Raw genomic sequence first — 21,105 nt, forward strand, 5'->3', positions numbered from 1 at the left:
TAATCTAGAACCATTTCCTTTAATTAGGCAACAATATTAGCAACAATTTAAAGGCAATTTTTTCTTTATCAAAGCCCCTTAATTATACACATTTAATTAGTTCAAACTTGCATATTGTTTGTTACAGTGGAACTGTTGATTAGATTAGTCTTATTAACAAGTTATTCAAAAAATAGAAATACTTGTTAATGATTCAAAAAATAGAAAATTTACATTGATAAAAAATACAAAATTTAAACTTTTAAAAAGTTGAATAAACAATGTATCTAATGCAAGTTCTACGATAGACCACTTTTATAAATAGTTCACCATGAATCAGTACTTAAAAATGATTAGAATTTTAATAACGATCGACAATACTCTTCAAAAGTCATATAGTTCATGACTCTCCTCGTCTTTATAGATAAAACAATGACTTAAATGATGTCGAGTCAATACAAAATATACTTTTTATTTTTATTTTTTATCAAACTGATATCATTTAAGTTACTATTTCAGTCATAAAAATAAACATGACTATTAACATCTATTTTTAAGAATCGATGTTTATGATCGACTGTAGTCCATTTTAACATTTGTCTGTCTAGCTAGTGAGATATGACACCTTTTTCCTCTCCCTCTTGCACAACTCATTTCGGTCTCTAAATCTCTTTCAAGTTGCTTCACGCAACTTCTATTGTCGAAGGTATAATGAATTTATTATTACTATTATTATTATTATTATTATTATTATTATTATTATTATTATTATTATTATTATTATTATTTTTATGTAATGTTTGTGACACTTAATTTATGAAGGGATGTCACGTGCATGCAATAGCAAGAAATGCAGGGGCAGTAACAGCACAAGGAAGAAGCAATGAATTGGAAGACACAGGATTTTCATTTGTGAATTGTAAGGTGACAGGTTCAGGAGCATTATACCTAGGAAGAGCTTGGGGTCGTTATTCTCGTGTAGTCTTTGCTTATACATATATGGATAATATCATCATTCCTAAGGGATGGTATAATTGGGGTGATCCTAATCGTGAAATGTATGTTTCTTTCTCTCTCTACCACTTTCTTCATCAATCTCACACATAAACATTGCCAAAATTCTGTTTTTTTTTTATACTAATATATAGGAAAGTTGAATTGTGCAATCTTAATTACATCAACGATTATAAAATTGTCTAATCTTAGGAAAGTTAAATTATCTAATATTAAAATTTTAAATGATTTTTAAATATTAATCTAATGTACATTATATAAAACACTTTTCGATTCTAAAAACATCGATCTATACATCTTCCAATAAATATTTTTAAAATAAATAAAAAATTAAATTATAGGAACTCTATGCTCCTAGCACTTTGAGAGAAAAAGTAAATAAATTTAGTATTTATTACTAGTATAAAGATAAGATGAGGCAAAGCACTATGAACATAGTGTCTGAAAAATGTGTCTGCCATAAATCTCATGGAGTCAAATATTCTACAACTATATATTTTGTTATTTTTGGCATAAAATTTTATATAAAAATATTAGCATGCGCATATGGGGTATGTTTATTTATTTATTTATATATTTGTTTCTTATGTTTTTTTTAATGGATGAATGAATATAATTGTGTCCACTAAGAAAAGCATGGCATGATTCAGGACTGTATTCTATGGACAATACAAATGCAGAGGAGATGGAGCAAACTTTGCAGGAAGAGTATCATGGTCAAGAGAATTAACTGATGATCAAGCTAAACCTTTTCTTTCACTTTCTTTTATTGATGGCACTGAATGGATCAATTTTTAGTTTATTCATATATATATATACACATTGATTCATTTTTTAAAATATAGTTTATTTTCTTGGTGGAAATTTTTGTGATGGTAAATTATATACTATTTGAAACTGCCTAAGCCTTTATGAGAATTACAATTGGGCCTATCCAGCAAAGAGTCCCAAACCTACTAGGTCCAAAGAGACACTCTTCTATTTATTATCAGTATAAATTGATACTACATCTAATCTTATAAATAAATAAAAAATTACTAAGTAGATTTTTTTTTCTTAAAATAAGTTTTTAGTACTTATAAAATTTTATTAATTTTTTTAGTTTACATAAAAAATTTCTTTAATTTTAAGCCTTTTAAAAAATTTTGTTTTTATTTTTGGTCCTTGACTTTTAGTCAATTCTTATGTATTCTAAAAATTCATGAATTATTTTTTGTAGTAAAATTTAAGATATTCTAAGAAATTTTTCAATAAAAATTTAGAATTTTTTAATAAACGAAAAAATTAAATATGAATTTTTAAGGTTAAAAGATTAAAAATTTCTAAAATTTTGCAAGAATGGCTAAAAATGTTCTAAACATTATTGAAACAATTATTCCAAAATTCAAAGCATATACTGATACACAAGAGTTGAATTAAAATTATGGTTCAAAAATAAAAATGAAAAATTTTAGGAGACTAAAAATTGATAATATTTTTTATAAAGACTAAAAAAAATAGTGAGATTTTATAGAGACTAAAAACTTATTTAACCATTTTTTTTTTACTAAAAAGTAGTATTCATTTATTCAAATCAATAGAAATTACATTGATCAACAATTATACAATTTAGAGTGGCTAAAATCGAAAGAGATGAATCTGCAAACAAATTCACAACATCCTGGTAAATAGCATAAAAAGACAAAATATCAACAAATATGACAAAATCTATAAATATGAAAAAATTAAAGTGTTCGAAATTTTCAGATTTCTGAAGTTGTAAGGTTGCACTAAATCGACGTTGATGTTTTCATAGCAGAAGTATATTACAGGTTCGTCAGGGAAATATGTCGCACTAGAAGAAACAATTATATCAATTTGAAACAAATGAACATCACAACAAGATTAATAATCAAAACAACACAAAATATGACGGGAAACCAGAAAATACGAAAACGCTTATTCGAGGTGGTTTTTGGTTTTCTATTCTAAAATTTAAAAAAATTAAAATAACAAATTATTTTGAGTAGTTTTAAAAAAAAGATATTTTTATTAAAAAAAATATGATTTTTATTATATTAAAATCTTTAATAATACATATCTAAATGATTTAATATTAAAATTATTATTTTTTTAATTAATAACAAATAATTCTAAAATAATTTTTACTATTTTTAAATAAATTCTCATAAAAATTAATTTTAAAATATAAAGTTAAAATCATTTTAAAAAAATATAAACAGACAGATCTCAAAACATTTTTTATAGATAAATATCAGTGATTAATTTATTAAAAGGAAAATATTAACTGTAGAGATGAACCTATACCTCACATAGAATTCTTCCAAATCCATATTACAAAAATTTGAATGAATTAATTCCCTTTTGGTTCCATCTACAATATCTTTTTGGGAATTGAAGTCAATATTGTTTTTTTAATATTGTTGAATTGACTATTGATCAAGGAATTTGGTCGAGTCAAGTGAAGTTGATAAGATCTCCAAATTGTTGAAAACAGTATTAATTCAATATTCCAGCCAGCCATAATGGAATAAATAAATAGTGACATCAACTTTATGGGTTCATGCATGTGTGCAACTAGTGCCAAAATTGAGGTTAAACATTTTTAACATTTTTTATAGAATAATCTGAGTTATTTACCACTTGAATAAAACCAATTTGGTACATGGGAGGTTAGGCTAATCCAAATTTTATGTTTTGTACTTCTTAAATTAACAAAAATATTTATATTTTGTTGTTACAAAAAAAAATTTATATAAAGAAACAAATAAAATTTAAGCCGAAGTAAAATTAATATTAAATTTTTTAAATTTATTAAAAAATTCATACTTTTCTTTTAGGGTTAACAAGTAATAAACAAATAGCTAATTCAAAACTTCTCCCCCTAAAATAAAATTATTTTACTGATTAAACAAACTCTATATTACATATAAAATTATGCAATTAAAAAAGCTTAAAGAAATTGACAAAGCTAAGAAATAAAATTATCTCTAGGGTTCTTAGCTCCAAAGTCTCACTAATTCTACTTAAGATTGTTGTTTCTTGTAAATATTCAAATCAGCATGAGTATCATTATAGCGTTGCCTCAAGTAATCCCTGCATAAGATAGGAGGATATCTGCAACAAAAAAATGAATTAATTGAATGTAATCAATGTGTCGGTGTAGGACATTGACACATGTCGAATACTGAAACATGTCTTTGATCAGAAGTATTGAACACTAAAACACATTTTCAATCAAAATATACTAACATAACAAATATTAATCATGTACGATCTAATGTCCATCAGTACCAATGATAGTCGTTGTATTACACCTCAACCGTTATATTAATCAAACGACTGACATTTGGGTCACGAAGAATTCTAGTATTGTGATTTCCTCCTATTAATTAATTTGGGTGACCAATTGTGACTATTGAATTTGATATTGCCTCACATTATTATAATTTTCCATGTAGTAGTAAGGAAACTTGACCCGATTTAAATTATGGTCTGCAACAACAATTACCACTGCAACTCAAAAGGTTTCGAAGATTCTTCCAATCAAATTGCGGTAGCAAATGCAGATATGTCAAACACATTTTAAGAAATTCAAAAATCATAATATAATTGCAACCATGATATGGCCGCAATCGCAATTTTTAACTCACTTGGGAGGGTTAGTATCCGATTTGCACGTCGGCAAGCATTCCACTAAACAATCATGACTAGGCTCCAAAAAGTATGGAATCTGTAAAAGGAAACAACATCGAGATCGAGATGAGGAAACGACACCACAATCTTGCCAAGTTTTGCATGTCAAAACCGATAAAAAGATGCATAATCGACGAGTACAAAGAGGAAAATGTTGAACCAGAAAAAGATATGAAGCTTACAGAATATCTCTCTTGACCATTTCCTAGAACTCTATGCAATGTGGACCTGAAATTAATAAATGCAATGCAAATTGTTGGTTACACAAATAAATACAATTGAATTGAAAAAAGATGCATAGTGAACATATATCAAAGGTTAAATAAATCACATGTTATACTTAACTTTGGTTTTTAAAATTGGATATTATATTTTTATCTACAGACATAAGCACTTATAAGACTGTTTGACACAGCTTACGAAAACAGTTTATGACATATTCATAAGCTGTTTTCAGCTTATTTCTATAAGCTCTCTAAGAGTATGTCTGCCTTTAGCTAGCTAAAAGTACCTAAAAGTGAGAAAGATTTCTTACTTGAAAACACCGTTGCTCCAGCGCTCAAGCATGTCACCGAGATTCACTATGAATGCTCTGAAACAAAAGCAACAAGTCAAATAATGTAACTAGTTCCGGAGAAGGACACGAAAAAAGTAACAAAGTTATAAGTCCTAGCAGGTCACAAAAATTTAAAATCTTTAGAAGTATATTAGCTTATGCAGATAATTGTAATTTCAATTGAATTGTTCGTCCTATGATATACTGTGACATTGTCAAACCGAAGGTACGACTTCTCACACAATACCGTCATCTAGATTCGTATTAAACATATGTATCATTAAACAAATTTCTTCCTATGCGTTGCACGAGTTCTACAACTAGTTCATATAAACAAATCAAGACAAATATAATCTTAAAGGAAGAATTACACGTCGTCGAAAAAATTCATGAATTAAAAGGTCGGTATGAACAAGAATGAAAATTTTTCATCACTGCATAGAATCAAATACAATAAGAGAAGGACCAACCCCTTCATTGGTGGCACATCCTCCCATTTCTGAGGTTTAGCATCCCTATCCTTGCATATCTGCAATACAACACATTAATGCTCTTAATTAACTACAACAAATATTTGTAATCTTGAATGAAATATCGGTCGAATCCTTACTTGAAGACCCGAGACATCATCCGTTGCTAACAGCGTAACTAAACCATAGTCAGTATGAGCTCCAGCTCCGTATAATCCTTTCGATGGATCCAAGGTTTGACCTTCACATAACATAGATGAACACGACTATATAATCTATATTCTTTTGTAATTGTATAAGGTACACGAGACACCAAGACGATTGATTTGATTCAATACCTCCATAGTGTAGCAAACGTAGAGTTGCAATCGGCTCTCCCAACATTTCTGGCTTATCAAAAAAATCGGCATCCAAGTCGAGTGCAAGGGCTATTATCTTTCCAACTGCTTTCCCAACTTCTCTGATTTTTTCCCAATAAAAACAATCAGTGAAAAATGAAAACAGAAAAAATAACAAATATGTGAAGATCTTCAAATGAATAATCAAGGTTTAAATCATTGTTGCAGTTGATATTATGAAACCAAACACATGGACATTGGACAAGGATTCAAATAAAATCAATGTATGTTGAAACCAAACACACGATTCATGTAAAACATTCGGGTTTTCCTATAAAGTACAATAAGGTGGTAACTCTTATAATTTGGGTCGAACTTAACTCATCCCTACAAAACGGACATATAAGGTCAGATATGCTTCCACTTATAAACACTTTTTCAAACTATATCTCATCTAATATAGATCTCTTTAACACATCCTTTCACACCTAAGACTGAACATCTGGAGCGCGACCCAAGTGGCTCGACAGTGAATAGCATTTTGAATAGGCTATGATACCATCTTAAAATTTGGATTAGGCCTAACTCAACCCTATAAAACCGACTTATAAGATGAGGGACATTTTCAGATCATATCACATTCTATGTTACACTCTTTAAAAGTAACAAACTAATGATTAGCTAGTTCCAACTTGAAACACAAATGATCAAAACACAACAACAAAATTGCATGTTTAATCTCAATCTTATTACACATAAATAACATCATAGATACTTACAATGCCTCTCTATGGTACTTTTCCATAGTCTCCCTCCACCCTGGAAGAACATCTACACAGAAAAAAAAGTTCAGAAAAAAGTTAATAAAAAAATTAAACCAAGAAAAAAAACCAAGGTACTAATTTGATAAAAATTAGATTTTTCATATCAAAGACCATGGTTTTGATTCTTTTACCTGGTGCAGGCCATTTATTAGGTCCATAAAAAGGTTTATTTGATTCTGGGTCATCTTCAGATACTTCAACTCCAATATAGAAACCCTCTTTGTAATCTCCTACTTGTAAAACCAAAGAAAATTATAACAAGTTTGAGATTATTTTTTTAATAAAAATATTAACAGAAAAAAAAAAGAATGATAATAAGAAAACACAATAGAATCTTAAAAATTAAATTTTAAAAAAATAAATAAAGTTTTCATCTATTTACTACAATTTAAAAAAAAATGAGAATGTGAAAATAATCTAAAAGAAAAATAATGTATTTAGTAGCTGATAAAAAAACACTTTTTATAACTAATTTCTTTTAAAAAAAAGTGATTTTCACTGCAACAAACAAAAATAAAACTAACTTCTGCATTTATTTAACTATCTCTAAAAATAATTTCTAACTTATAGAATACCAAAATCACTTTTTTTTTTAAATCCTTAACAAACACCCTTAATTTGCACCCTTAATCTATATACACATGCAATAAAAGAAAAAGGGTGTAAATAGTATAATACCATAAATTTGATTTTCAGGATCAAGAAGCTCATCAAGAACAGGGGTGTATCCTCTGTGTTTTTCATTTCTAAGAATCTCCATTTTTTCCTTTAATGGAAGGTCAAAAAATTTCTTGCTTTGTTCAAAAACCTTGTCCATGAATTCTTGGCTTATTCCATGGTTTACAACATAGAAAAAACCAGAATCCAAACATGCCTAAAAAAAAGACAACATAGGAAAAAACAAAATAAGGTTAATTTAATAAGAAAAAACAGAGTAAATTGACCCAAGTTGTTTTTTTTGAATGAAACGTGTGAAAGGGTAATAGAAACTAACCTGTTTGAGTGAATTAACGGATTGGTTAATGTTTGTATTTGAAAGGTCGATGACATTGAGAACAGAGAATTTTGTTTGGTCCGAAACAGAGGATTTTGTTTCTGTGCTCTGTTTTCCCATATTGAAAATGGAAGAAGAAAGAACAATGAAGAAACAAAATGGACTTTGCACTTTTCAATAACATACACAAAATGAGATGGTTTTTTTATTCTTATATACAAGCATTATTATCAATAGATCATATTTATTTTATTTTTCTTGATTAAAAGTATACATATATATATATATATATTTTTGTTGACTCAATAAATATACTATATATATTTCTTAGACGTAAAATTTGGTATAAATATAAAATTATTTAATATATTATTAAACTTATTAAAATCAACAATATTGAATGATGTGTATAAAATGATAATTTTAATTTATATTAATAATATATTAAATAGTTTTAAATTTATATAAAATATTATATGTATGATTTACATAATATAAATTTTTGAATTAAATTAAAAATTAAAAATAAAATAAAATTAAGAAATATATAAAAATATTTAGAGATGTTGAAAGATGTATAAATTGGGAGTATCTAAATCTCTTATTGTCACACACAACCTTTGCAACCATTCATAATTGCATTAGTTTCTGTTATTACTAAAAAAGTTGCATTAATTTCTTTTTATTCGTTTTTCTGTTTTTTGTTGACTAAATTCCTTTTCCATTTTTAGATATATTTTTTTTGTGGTTTATTATTCTTTTTGGAAACTAGTTTTTTGTGGTTTATTTTAGTGGAACATCTCTTGGTTACAATTTTTAGAGTATCCACAAACAATTACACATATTAATTTCTCTAAAAGTTTAGAATGTTTTTAAAAATTGTCTTTTATCTTGATAGAAAATAATAAGAACTTTCTTTCTTAGGTAACAAATTTTGATATCCATTATCATATTACTATTTGGAATTTTGGATGCCATAAATTTGGTTACAATTTATTATTATTTTGCTCTCCTTTTTCCTTCCTAAATTGCACCTATTGTTTTTTTTTTCAAGTACACTTGTTGTACTTATCCATAAATTGTTTGAATAAGGACAAAATTATTTAAAAAATGATAAACTTTATCCATTGTATTTAAGATTTTAGACCTTTTGTTTTTTTATTAAGAATTATATCCTCTTATTAAGTATTTTTTTTTAAAGTAACACAAAAATCTTTCTTTTCTCTATTAGTGGAGAGTTATTAAATTCTTTTTCAATTTATTTTATTTATAACTTATTATTAATTAATTGGTGACTTAAATGTATTCTTAGACTAGCAAAATCAACAAATTTTATGATATGTAAGTGATGGTGTATCCCTCACACCAACAAATGATTTGACACATCCCCATATCAAATGTTATATGATTTTCACCAAAAGTTGTTGCAGTCTATATTCAATTTTATTTTATTCTGAAATTCCAATTTTTTTTTTTTTTGTTGACAAATTTCCACCTTTGCCTCATTAACCTCGTCACCCAAATGCAGTTTCTATAATATTAACTTAACTTTGTTACTATTTATTATTTTATTATTATTTTTCTACAATATAATATTAACTATTTAGTATCTTATTCTATATATTTCTGTCACAGTGATTAATATTTAGGGATATTGCTAACAAAAAATATAGTTAATGTTATATTAAACTTTAAATTTTAAAATGATAATTTAGTAGGAATAAAGTTATTCTACAAAAATGATAAATAAAAAGACACGGGGGATTATTATCAATTCAGTCTTTTCTTTTCTTTTCTTCTTAAATTGCACCTATTACTACTTATCCATAATTTTTTTTAGATAGTTCCTAATTATAGTTTCATTGTAGAAAACTAGTAAATGGACAATTTTTAAAAAAAGATTTTATACCTTTTTTGTTTGAGATTTTTCTTGTCTTATAAATATCATTTTGAAATATAACATACAAATTAAAAACACTAATTAATATATTTACTTATATTGAAATTAATTTTTATTCTTGATATGTTTCCAATTTATAAAAATTTAATGTTTCCAAAAAAATTTATAAAAATTTAATATTTTATTTATGACATTTATATTTACAATATTGTTATATAATAATAGGATAAAATTGTATCATCCTACAAGTGAACACGCAATTTTCACAAAATTATCTATTTACAGAAGAAAAGAGTAATTTCTATTTATGTATGAGACATAGTGGATATTAATTATTCTGCATTTTCAAAAAATTACTTTATTTTTCCAAAAACCTAGATACATTCATTTATATTTTATAATATAACGCTTAAATTTACCACTTGCCTTTTTTTTTTTATTGTTGTTTGGAAATTCTATTCCAACAAAAACAACTAGGGAGATAACAATCTGTATAAAACGATAATATTTTTTCTTACCTATACAAATAAATAGGCATAGTAAAAAAAAAAATACTTTTACACCACAATATTAATGATAGAAAAATAAATGAGATTAAATTTTAATGTTAAAAACTCCTTTCAATGTAAAGGAATAAAAATCAGAAATGAAGTAAATCGCACTATCAGTAACACTAGGAAATACCAAATGAATAATACATTACTCAATAGTGAAAACAATTAACAATTTTATCTGTTTACTTTAGAGTCAAGTTTAGTATTCTAACACTATAGATTTTAGTGTAAAATTTAAAATTGATTAAATAAGATGATAAAATTACACTTATTAAAGATAAAGAGTTTTTGAAGTATTTCTTCTCAAATGAAGTATAAATAAAAATTATAACAGAAAAAATAATACATTTAATTTTAAATTGAAATTAAATATATTAACTTTTCAATTATTATTTTTGTTTATATTTCATTTTAAGCATAGTTAACCAAACAAAATGTCTCAAACTCAATCACAATTCACCTTAAGTGGATTTGGGAGAGAACCATATAATAAAAACTTTGAATATTAACATTATTATTTATTATGTTCCTCAATGTTTACATGAACTAAATTTGGATTTAATGGTTGGCAAGGTTGAAAAATGCACCTCTCATGTGCCTAAGTTGAGCATAGGTTCCTTGTTCCACAACCTTACCCTCTAAAACATAAGCAATTGAATCAAGTTCTTTGATTGTGTTAAGTCTATGTGCCACAACAATAGTAGTTCTTCCTACCATGATCCTATCAAGTGCTTCTTGAACAACTTGTTCTGATTGAACATCTAAAGCACTTGTTGCTTCATCAAGAAGAAGTATGATTGGATTTCTAATTATAGCTCTTGCAATTGCTATTCTTTGCTTTTGTCCTCCTGATAATTGAACTCCCCTTTCTCCACATTCTGTTTCATATCCATCTTTCAATGATCTACATCACCAAAATTAAAATGTGCACAATTTTTATTTTTTTTGAAAAAATTATAAATAGTATTGTAACTCAATTTCTAATTCAATATTAATTATAATAATTTCAAATCAAGGGTGGTCTAAGGGACAAACAACTTAAGGTTAAGCAGATCAAACTAGGGCTTTAGGTTACAAAATTTTGGTCAAAAAAAGACCTAAAAGTCATATGCACAATACTATATATGTTTTGAGGAAACTTACGATATGAAGTCATGAGCATTTGCAGCTCTAGCAGCCTCAACCACTTCATTTTCCGTCGCGTCTTGCTTTCCGAACAAGATGTTGTCGCGAATTGTGCCGGAATATATAACAGGTTCTTGACTTACAAGTGCTGTGTGTTGTCTATACCAATGAATATCTAATTCCCTTAAGTCCACATTATCAATTTTCAATGATCCTTTCTCAACATCATAGAATCTTTGAATTAAGGAAATAACTGTTGATTTTCCACATCCACTTTTTCCAACTAGTCCTACACTTTTTCCTGGCCTTACCTCTAAGCAAAAATTCTTCAAAATTGGTGTCCTTGACCTACTTGGATAAGAAAAATCAACATTCTTTAACTCTATTTTTCCACTCATCTTTTCCAACTTAATGCCATTGTTAGTTCCTTCTCCATCCTAATCAAACAAATTAACAACACATGGATTAATTAATTGGTCACTAATGTTTACAAATTTGACATTTTTAGTCTTTAAATCAACCACTAAATAATAATAAGATACTAAATAACTATTTTTTTTGTAGCAAATGACTATGAAACAAAGTTACATCAAATTTGAACGTAATTAATCACGATTTTCAATTGTTCAATTGCACGTAGATTTAAACACATGAAAGTCGTCGTAGTCAATCACGTTCAACATCTGTTATATTTATTAACAATCCACGACTTTAACCAACTATTTTGTTATCAATATTCTATTTTGATAGTATGTGTCAAAACATCATTTATGATCTCTGCAACACCGACAATTCATATCAAAGGCGTGTCCCGGTATCCGGCACATGTCAGTGTCCAACACCGACACGACACTGACAGCGACACATTAATTACATTCAATTAATTCATTTTTTTCAAATTATTACCAGCGTTAGCGTCAGTGTCAGTGTCATGTCTGGTGCCCGTGTTAGTTTATGATAGAATTAAGATGTAGATAATTACCTTTGGAATAAGTGATTGTCTATCAAGAATCTCAAACACTGATGCAACAGCAGTTGAACTCTTAGCAAGATCAGAAGTCATGCTACCAGCTTCAGCAATAACTTTTCCAGTACTCACCAAAACAAAAAAAGTCTTAAACACATCACCTGATGAAATCTCTCTCATTTGCACCAATTTTCCACCAAACCAAAAATCCAAAGCCCATGACATGAAAGTTAAGCATTGAGCTGATCCCATTCCAATGCCTGCCAGCCAAGCTTTCTTCCTACCTTCCTTCCTTGGCTCCTCTTGAGCTTCATCAAACAGTTTCAAAACTTTTGTAATACTTCCAAATGATGTCACAATTCTATGATTATAAACAGCCTCTACCGCGATCTGCGTGCTTCGATTCTGCGCCTTAACAAATTTATTCGAAAGCGTCGAAAGCAAAACTTTTCTTGTGTAAAAACATACTATTGTAAGTGGTTGAACAGCTATCATAACAAGAGCAAGCTTCCATGCTACAATAAGTCCTATGATCATCGCGATCGCAACCGATGAAGTTGTTTGAACAAGTAAAGAGAGTCTATCAGCAACAAGAGATTTCACCATGGAAGCTTCATTACTCAACCTTGAACATAATGCTCCACTAGAGTTTTTTTCTTCATCAAACCAAGAAGTTTCAAAGGTTAAGATTTTCTCCAACATACACAATCTTATTCTTTTTGTTAACTTTGCTCCCATATAAGCAAAATTGTAATGTTGTAAGAGATTGAGTACTATCGAAGCGAGCGATAAGGAAGTGAAAATGAATGAATAGTTCATGATTCTATGTTTCATTTCTTGATGGCTTTTAGCAAAAAAAGCCGAAATCATACCACCGATTGTTAATGCATATAAAGGTTGGATTGAACCCAAGGCGATAGCTGAGAGTGTTCCAATTAGTCCTTGTTTCCATTCAGGTGAATTCAAAGAAAGAAGCCTTGGAAATGAAGGTGGAGGATGATGAGAAACATGAGATATGGTTTCATCATTAGGCAATGGTGATTTTGGGAAAATGACTGGACTTGATCTTGCAGTGCTTGGTCTACCTGTATCAGACAAATTAGTTAGTTAGTTATACTGATCAATCACACTAGTTATTTAGTTAGTTATACTGATTAGTTACACTACTTAGTTAATTATATTGATCAATTATACTAGTTAGTTAGTTAGTTAGTTAGGTATGTTGATCAATCACACTAGCTAGATAGTTCGTTATATTGATTAGTTATACTAGCTAGTTAGCTATACTAATCAGTCACTCTAGTTACTGATAATGATTAGTGATTAGTTACATGAATTAGTTAGTTAGTTATACTGATTAGTCACACTAGTTAGTTAAACTGGTCAATCATATTAATTAGTTAGTTAATTATACTAATTAGTTGTTTCTTTCATTGGCTATATAAGATTTATGTATCATTTGATGTAAATATTTTCTCATTATTCAATATGATCTACGTTTTACTTTTTTTCTACTTTTCGCTGGTCAATAACTTGTGTCAAGAATAGTACTAACCTGCACTACTTTTTGCTGCAGAAAGAAGAAGAGTTTGTTCTTGAATTTGATCTTGGTCATCAATGCTTAATTGTGTTTGTAATTTTGCTAATTTTGCATAGTGACCATTTGGAGTGTTGATGAGTTGATTGTGTGTGCCAGTTTCAATGATGCAACCATTACTCATAACTGCTATGAGGTCTGCATTTCTAATTGTTGATAGCTTGTGAGCAACAACCTGTTCAAGTTCATTAGTGCATTATTATTGTATACATCAAAATTAATTATGTAGCATGAATAGTAATCATTTGAGAAAATAAATTAATTAAATGTAATAAACGTATTGACATCGAAAACTGACATGTGTCAGACAATGAGACACGTCTTCGATATGAAGTGTCGGTGCTACATAGATAGTGTAAGTAAATTTGATTCATTCATTCAGTCACTATGATCATACATATTTGTTTGGATTGACTTATTTTAGTTTATGTAATTGTATAAGTATTTGTGAGAAAACTTATGAAAAGAATTTACATGTCTATAAGCTATTTTCATCTTATTTCCATAAGCTCTCCAAGATAGCTTATGAAAACAGCTTATATGAAAATCATTTTATTCATACAAAATCACTTAATTAAATTGTTTATCCAAACAGGACTAAGTGGTCAAAAATTGAAATAATTTAAGTGTTTTTAACTGTGGATTAAATAGATATTTGTAACATACCAAAGTAGTCCTCCCCATAGAGGCTTGATCAAGGGCATTTTGGACCAATAATTCAGATTCAGAGTCAAGTGCACTTGTTGCTTCATCAAGTAGAAGAATTACAGGATTTTTTATGATAGCTCTTGCAATTGCTATTCTTTGCTTTTGTCCTCCTGAAAGAAGTGCACCTCTTTCTCCAATCTAGGTTACAATCATTAATTAGATTCATGTATTCTAAATCAAGTGAAATTTATATAATTGTAAAATTTAAAAAGGAAACCCTACTCATTAATGCTCGTTGAATTTTGAAAAATATCTTATATTAAGATAAAGAAATCACGAAAATAAAAATATATTTTATAAAAAATAGAGAGAGTACTTCCTCCATTTGTGATACTTTTTATGTATGTTAAGAAAAAATGGTAATATAATTAATTTGTACTATTTGTACGAAACTACTACTCAATTACCCGTTTGTGTAAAATTACATTCAATGTTAACTTTTTATATTTTAAGACAATTTGATAGTATTAACAAGAGATATAATTGAAAAAATAAAATAAATACATCTAAAAATTTGCAAATGGTCTTATATTTTTCGAAAGAAATAAATTTGTCGAAAAAACGTCTTATAATTAGAGACATAATTAGAGACAGAAGGAATATATCTTATAATTAAATAAAAAATTAGCTCAGTGTTATTTTATCAAAATTAGAAACTAAAAATTCACGATCATTTTAATTACCTTGGTTTCATAGCCTTGAGGAAGTTGTCTAATGAAATTATGAGCATTAGCAGCTGTGGCAGCAACAACAATTTCATCCATAGTAGCATCATTTTTTCCAAACATAATATTTTCCTTAATAGATGTTCCAAACATTGCATGTTCTTGACTCACAAGTCCCATTTTCCCTCTTATCCATTTCAATTGTAAACTCTTTATATCAAAACCATCAACTCTAACAACACCTTCATTTGCATCATAAAATCTTTGTAACAATGCTATTGCTGTTGATTTTCCACTTCCACTAGCACCAACTAGTGCAACACTTTTCCCTGCCTCAACTTTGAGATTAAAATTATTTAATATTATACTTTCTGGTCTTGAAGGGTATGTGAATTTTACATTCTCAAAATCTAATTTTCCATTAATGTTTTGTAATGTGATTCCTTTTGTTGTGTCTTCACCATCAATTTCAGCTATTCTATCAATCATAGCAAATATTCTTGATGCAGCTATTGATACTTCTGTGAAGTACTTCAAATCAGGAAGTACCACTCCCAATGATCTAAATTATGTACCATTCAATTGTTAGAAAAGAAAAACAAAACCAAACACTATAAAAAAAAATGTATATATGAAAGTTTAAAGCGAATTTTAAAATAAAATATTTATCATAATAGTATTTTATAAAATTATTTAAAGAAAATATCAAATCATTTAGTAAATTAATGTAAACAATATTGTGTGATATTTATTTTTCAATCAATAATAAAGTCAATTGAATATATAATTTTTAAATTATTTGTCATTTTAAAATAGGAAAAATGTATTAATTACTTCTTTTGAATAATATCAAAGTTTAAATATATTTTTCAAATATTTAAGTACTAGTAATCAAAGGTTGATTAAGAGAAAAATAATTAATAGGATATTATTAGCTTAAATATAGTCTTCATTACAAGATAAAATATATTACTTCATTACAAGACTACTTTTATGAGAATATTCTTTCGATCTCTATTTATTTTGATGATAATTTAACCATATATTTTCTTTAAATTTCTAACATATAATGATATAAACAAACCTCATATTTATTAATGTCAACTTCAACTCAATTTTTTTCCAAAAGTCATTTTGGCTAAAGGCCACCAATAGTATATATCCTCAAAATGATCATTTTAAGTTAGTAAAATAATTGGCACTTTGATGAAAAAGATAAAGATCAAAACTTTTCTGAAGTGATTTGATTCCATTCAAATCATACACATTAATTTTACATGGAATTAAACTAATTATTTTTCAATCTCCTTTTCACTAAAGAAAATCATGTCAATGGGTCACTACAAAGAAATAAAGTTAAGTCAAGTTGGCTAATTTATATTGGGTATAAATAAACTTTAGTTTTAACTCTAAATTAGATTATTTACTTGATCTTTGTATGTCTCTATATATTTAGTTTAGTGGATTATGATATAAAAATGTAATAAAAAATGATTTTTTTTTTTGTTACAACTAATAAGGATTTAACTTTAGTAAAGTAATGAAATGCACTTTATTGAATAAAGTGTGATTCCTTCAACAACAAAAAAGAATAAAATGTGATTGAGTCAAAAAAAGAATAAAGTGTGATCCTTAACTAATTTTTTGTCTCATCTTCATTTGTATACTTAACAAAAATTACTTAAGTGAAATCTTCCTATAATTTGTTTCCACTAGCTTATTAAAAAAAATATTGTTTCCACTAATTTTATAATCTAACACCTCCATTTTGATAGCTAACCACAATTATGAGGACCCCTCCTATAATTTGTTTTTACATAATTTTATGGATAATTCATCTCCATTTTAATACCTAATTAACAAAATTACACATTTAAAACCTTCTCTTATCACTTATTCATTTTAAGGCCTCCCCTTGTTTTGGGCCTTATCCTCTTTGAACTGGCCTTGCATATGCATATGTGATCTACTTTATCAATTTCAATATGGTTCATTTTTTAATCAATAATTTTGATTCCACACTTTATTCTGTTTAAGTGAGTATTTTGCTTTAGAAAATTCAAATTACTCCTAATACTATCTATGCCTATGATTAGAACATTGAAATTGAAACTACTTAACAAAAAAAAATTATTTCCATAAGTGCAGTTAAAACGATAAAAATGTTGTGGAGACATTTATTGCAATGTGGCGCACATGATTTTAAAATTGTAATTCCGGTTAGGTTGTGAATTTTTATATCGCAGGAAAATCTAGGTAAACGTGGTCGACATGACTGAAATTGTGACTTCGATTCTGTTGTAGAGACTTCAAAATCTACAATATTGTAGCCGCAATTGCAGTTGCGGACTGCAATTTAAAATCATGAATGTGATAAAATTTATTTATTGTTTATATTTGCATATACTTTATACGAAGAAATCTCTTCTTTTGTGTGTAAAACCGAATCTAAATTTTTATTCATCACTCTATATATAGAGCTAAATTATAATATAAAAACACATCATATTCCTAAAAGAAAGAACAAATCTTAATCATTTTCTAAACAAAACTATAAATTATATATCCTCATTCTAAATCTAAAATACATTTAAATCTAAACACAAACTAATCTAAATAAAATCTTCTAAAAATATTTAAACATATTATTTTCAATAGGGTATAAGCTATTTATAAAAAATATATATAGAGAGAGAAAGAGAAGAATTAAAGTACTTACAATCCACTCATAATGAAGCAAATTCCAGCAGCATAGATTCTTCCACCACTTTCACCTTTATACATAACCAAATGACTTCCATACCAAGCAAGAAAAGCCCATATTGCAAAAGACAAACCAATGCTTCCAATAGCAAGACCCTTTGCAATTCCTTGTTTGATTCCAAGTCTTGAAGTTCTATCTAATATTTCTGAATATTTTTCCATTATTCTCTTTTCAGCTGTGAATGAATACACTGTTTTTATTGAACTTAGTGCTTGTTCCACAATTGCATTTGCTTTTCCATACTCTTTCATTAATGATTTTGATAAATAAATTAAATATTTTCCATAAATCATGCCAGGTATAATTAGCAACAGTAGAGTTGGAAATGCTACTAAAGCCAACCTCCATGAAAAATATGTTGCAAATGCTATTCCTGATATGAATGATGATGATTGCATCAAAAATAATGGCACCTGAAAAAATATCCAATTTTTAAATTATTAATTAAGGTGAAATTTTAAAGTTTGTATCCGTTTGTTAACGAATTAAAAAATAATAGAATTTGAAAATAATTTAAAAATTCCTCCAAATGAGAAACTTTTTTCGTTAGCTTCTTGTTAAAACTATTTTTTATGTAATTTTTTTATTTTAAAAAATCAATTTTAATTATAGTAGATAAATATAAAACAACTTCTTATTTTTTTTAAATCTATAACAAATAATCTCTAAATTATTAAATATAAAAATCATACATTTTATAATCTACAAGAAACGAACTCAATATTACTACAACATTTTTTAGTTTAGACAATAATAAAAAGATATAGCAAAAAATATAAAATATTCAATATAGTTTTAAAAAGAGTTCTTTGTAGCCTAAATTAGAATTGTATATAAAATTTCACTCCTAGAAAAGTTGAAATTAAAACTAAAATAAAAAGTTGGGCACTAAATTGATTTTGTTGCTAAACGTTACAAATGCTTAATTTATAGACCAATTTTTGTTTGGTCCCTCATTTTCATCTTTATTTCAACTTTTCTTTTATAGTTATAAAAGTTTTTGTTTAGTTACATTAATTTAAGCGTTTTGAGTTTTGACTATATTTGAAATTTTCACAATATCAAAGATTACATCAAAACAAAAAATGTGATTTATTAACTTGTATCTAAGATGAAGATAAAATATATAACATAGTGTATGAAATTACTAAAAAAATATGATGAAAGAAAAATAAAAGTAGACCTTTTCACTAAGAACTTCTTGTATAAGTGAAGTGTCCTTTGATATGCTATTAATGATTTCAGAAGTATTTGTTTCTTGTGAATCAAAAAACCCAACTTCTTGTCTAAGAACAGCTTCCAAATACTTGTAACGAATTCTCAACACTTGTCTCTCACTTGTTTTGCTCCAACAATAGCCTTCTACAAAAACATTCAATCATTTTATTCATCTTGATTAGTCTCTCATAATTATTCTTACATGATCATAAGATCAAATATAAATCTCCCGGGCATACTTACAAAACATTAATTATAATTTTTATTTTTTAATAATTTAAAAAATAATCAAAATATTAATTCTATATTTTAATTTTTTCAAAACCAAATCTTTAATTTAATTTACGATCATCGATGTTATTCACATCAACATTAAGATGTTATATATTTCTTAAGATGTATCTTTTCACATTAGTTATTATCTTTTATCGATTTATATATTAACATATATTTTAACCCTCTAAATTTTAAGAAATTTAAATTTTAATTATTTGAAGTTCGACTTTATATATTTATTCTCATAAATGTTAAAAAATGTAGAACCCTAATTTTTTTTTTTTTAATTGGTTACTACTTCTATTTTTTTAAGGAAGAAAAAATCATTTTAGGGTTTCATACTTAAAATAACCAAACATGTGAAAACTAGTTAAGGATATGTCTCCTAAGTAGGTACACATACTACTACTTGGTAGCTAACTATATACTCCTATGCTTGTAAAACTTTCACATCTTTGTCATAAAAAACTTAAAGAAAAATAAATAAATAAATAAATAAATAAATAAATAAATAAATAAATAAAGCTTGGAATTTAGATTATACCCATGAAAGCCACCACCATGGCTGCCAATCCCAAGTAGACAAAATATAAGCTGCACTGTAAACAATAAACCAAAAAAAATAAAATTAGTTAGATGAAGAACTAAAAATTGAATTTGTAGATTTCATGTAAAAAAAACCAAAAAATAAATTAGTCAAACTAAGTTGACTAAAAAAACTACCTTTTCAACCTCGGACATGGAAGTGTCACTATTGTTGTTGTTCCTATTACCTAAGCTGTTCATAATACGACTTGCAAAAAGAAGCAAAACATTTGTTGACATTCCATCTCCAATTGCTCCCAAAGAACCCATCAACATTAAAACTACATCAATCCAATCACCATATCTCAAAATTATGCTTATTGAACCTCCCTCTTTTTTCCTTATCACCCCCTCTTTTTTAGAACTCATTTTGCTCTCCTTAATTTTCTAGCTAGCTTATTAAGTCTTGGTGTGTGAGAACCTAACTAGCTTCTAAGTAACAAAGAAGAGTGAGAGAGAGCTGAATTATATATATAATACATATTAGCTGTTCACACACTTTTATATTTATATATATATAAATATATATATAAGCACACACGAGAAATCTAGTTCAATTGACAAATTTTGATATTGTTAGTCGGAATATCATGTCTCAAATTTAAACTCAAATTTTTTTAAATATATTACAAATTTTAAATAATACTTATCACTTCGTTTGCGAAAACAAAAGTGTCGACTTTAAACACTATATATATACATCTTTGTCGAGACTAAAAAAGTGGCATATTCCATGCTAAAAAAAAATGAATCACATCATAAGCTTTATGTGAGATTATGGGTTGTTAAAGATGTTTTTGTGCTTGGTGTTTTATTTGTTTGTTTTTTTCTTTTACTTTATTACTAACTTTTTCCACTTAAAATCTCTTATGCTT

The 21,105-nt window shown here is 27.1% G+C and overlaps 3 protein-coding genes across 4 annotated transcripts in view; 1 reads left to right on the forward strand and 2 right to left on the reverse strand.

The window, feature by feature from the left end:
- Positions 1–1,926, forward strand: part of LOC101512275 (probable pectinesterase 53) — a 4,059-nt gene extending 2,133 nt beyond the window's left edge. The window contains exons 4-5 of the mRNA XM_004512981.4: positions 792–1,037; positions 1,644–1,926. Of these exons, the coding sequence (XP_004513038.1) occupies positions 792–1,037; positions 1,644–1,791 (394 nt within the window). The 3' untranslated portion in view covers positions 1,792–1,926. The remainder of the gene's footprint in view (positions 1–791; positions 1,038–1,643) is intronic.
- Positions 1,927–3,858: 1,932 nt separating this feature from the next.
- On the reverse strand, positions 3,859–8,063 carry LOC101512604 (kihadalactone A synthase LFS-like). Of its 2 annotated transcripts, none has more exons than XM_004512983.4 (11): positions 7,872–8,063; positions 7,556–7,751; positions 7,009–7,107; positions 6,833–6,884; positions 6,054–6,175; positions 5,856–5,956; positions 5,716–5,774; positions 5,225–5,281; positions 4,872–4,917; positions 4,647–4,726; positions 3,859–4,110 (listed from the first exon to the last, which is right to left on the reverse strand). In XM_004512983.4, the coding sequence occupies exons 1-11, from the start codon at positions 7,989–7,991 to the stop codon at positions 4,020–4,022; spliced, it is 1,023 nt and encodes a 340-aa protein (XP_004513040.1). In that variant the 5' UTR covers positions 7,992–8,063; the 3' UTR covers positions 3,859–4,019. The 2 variants fall into 2 exon arrangements, with proteins under 2 accessions (XP_004513040.1, XP_004513039.1); XM_004512982.4 differs by having other exon boundaries at positions 7,009–7,110; positions 7,872–8,062.
- Positions 8,064–10,810: 2,747 nt separating this feature from the next.
- LOC101513128 (putative ABC transporter B family protein) lies at positions 10,811–20,696 on the reverse strand. The gene is made up of 10 exons (XM_004512984.4): positions 20,369–20,696; positions 20,190–20,244; positions 19,335–19,513; positions 18,107–18,564; positions 15,406–15,949; positions 14,681–14,860; positions 13,973–14,189; positions 12,433–13,502; positions 11,469–11,887; positions 10,811–11,229 (listed from the first exon to the last, which is right to left on the reverse strand). The coding sequence occupies exons 1-10, from the start codon at positions 20,597–20,599 to the stop codon at positions 10,884–10,886; spliced, it is 3,699 nt and encodes a 1,232-aa protein (XP_004513041.1). The 5' UTR covers positions 20,600–20,696; the 3' UTR covers positions 10,811–10,883.
- Positions 20,697–21,105: the final 409 nt, after the last annotated feature.

Source organism: Cicer arietinum, chromosome 8, assembly GCF_000331145.2.
Source record: "Cicer arietinum cultivar CDC Frontier isolate Library 1 chromosome 8, Cicar.CDCFrontier_v2.0, whole genome shotgun sequence".
NCBI lineage: Eukaryota > Viridiplantae > Streptophyta > Magnoliopsida > Fabales > Fabaceae > Cicer > Cicer arietinum.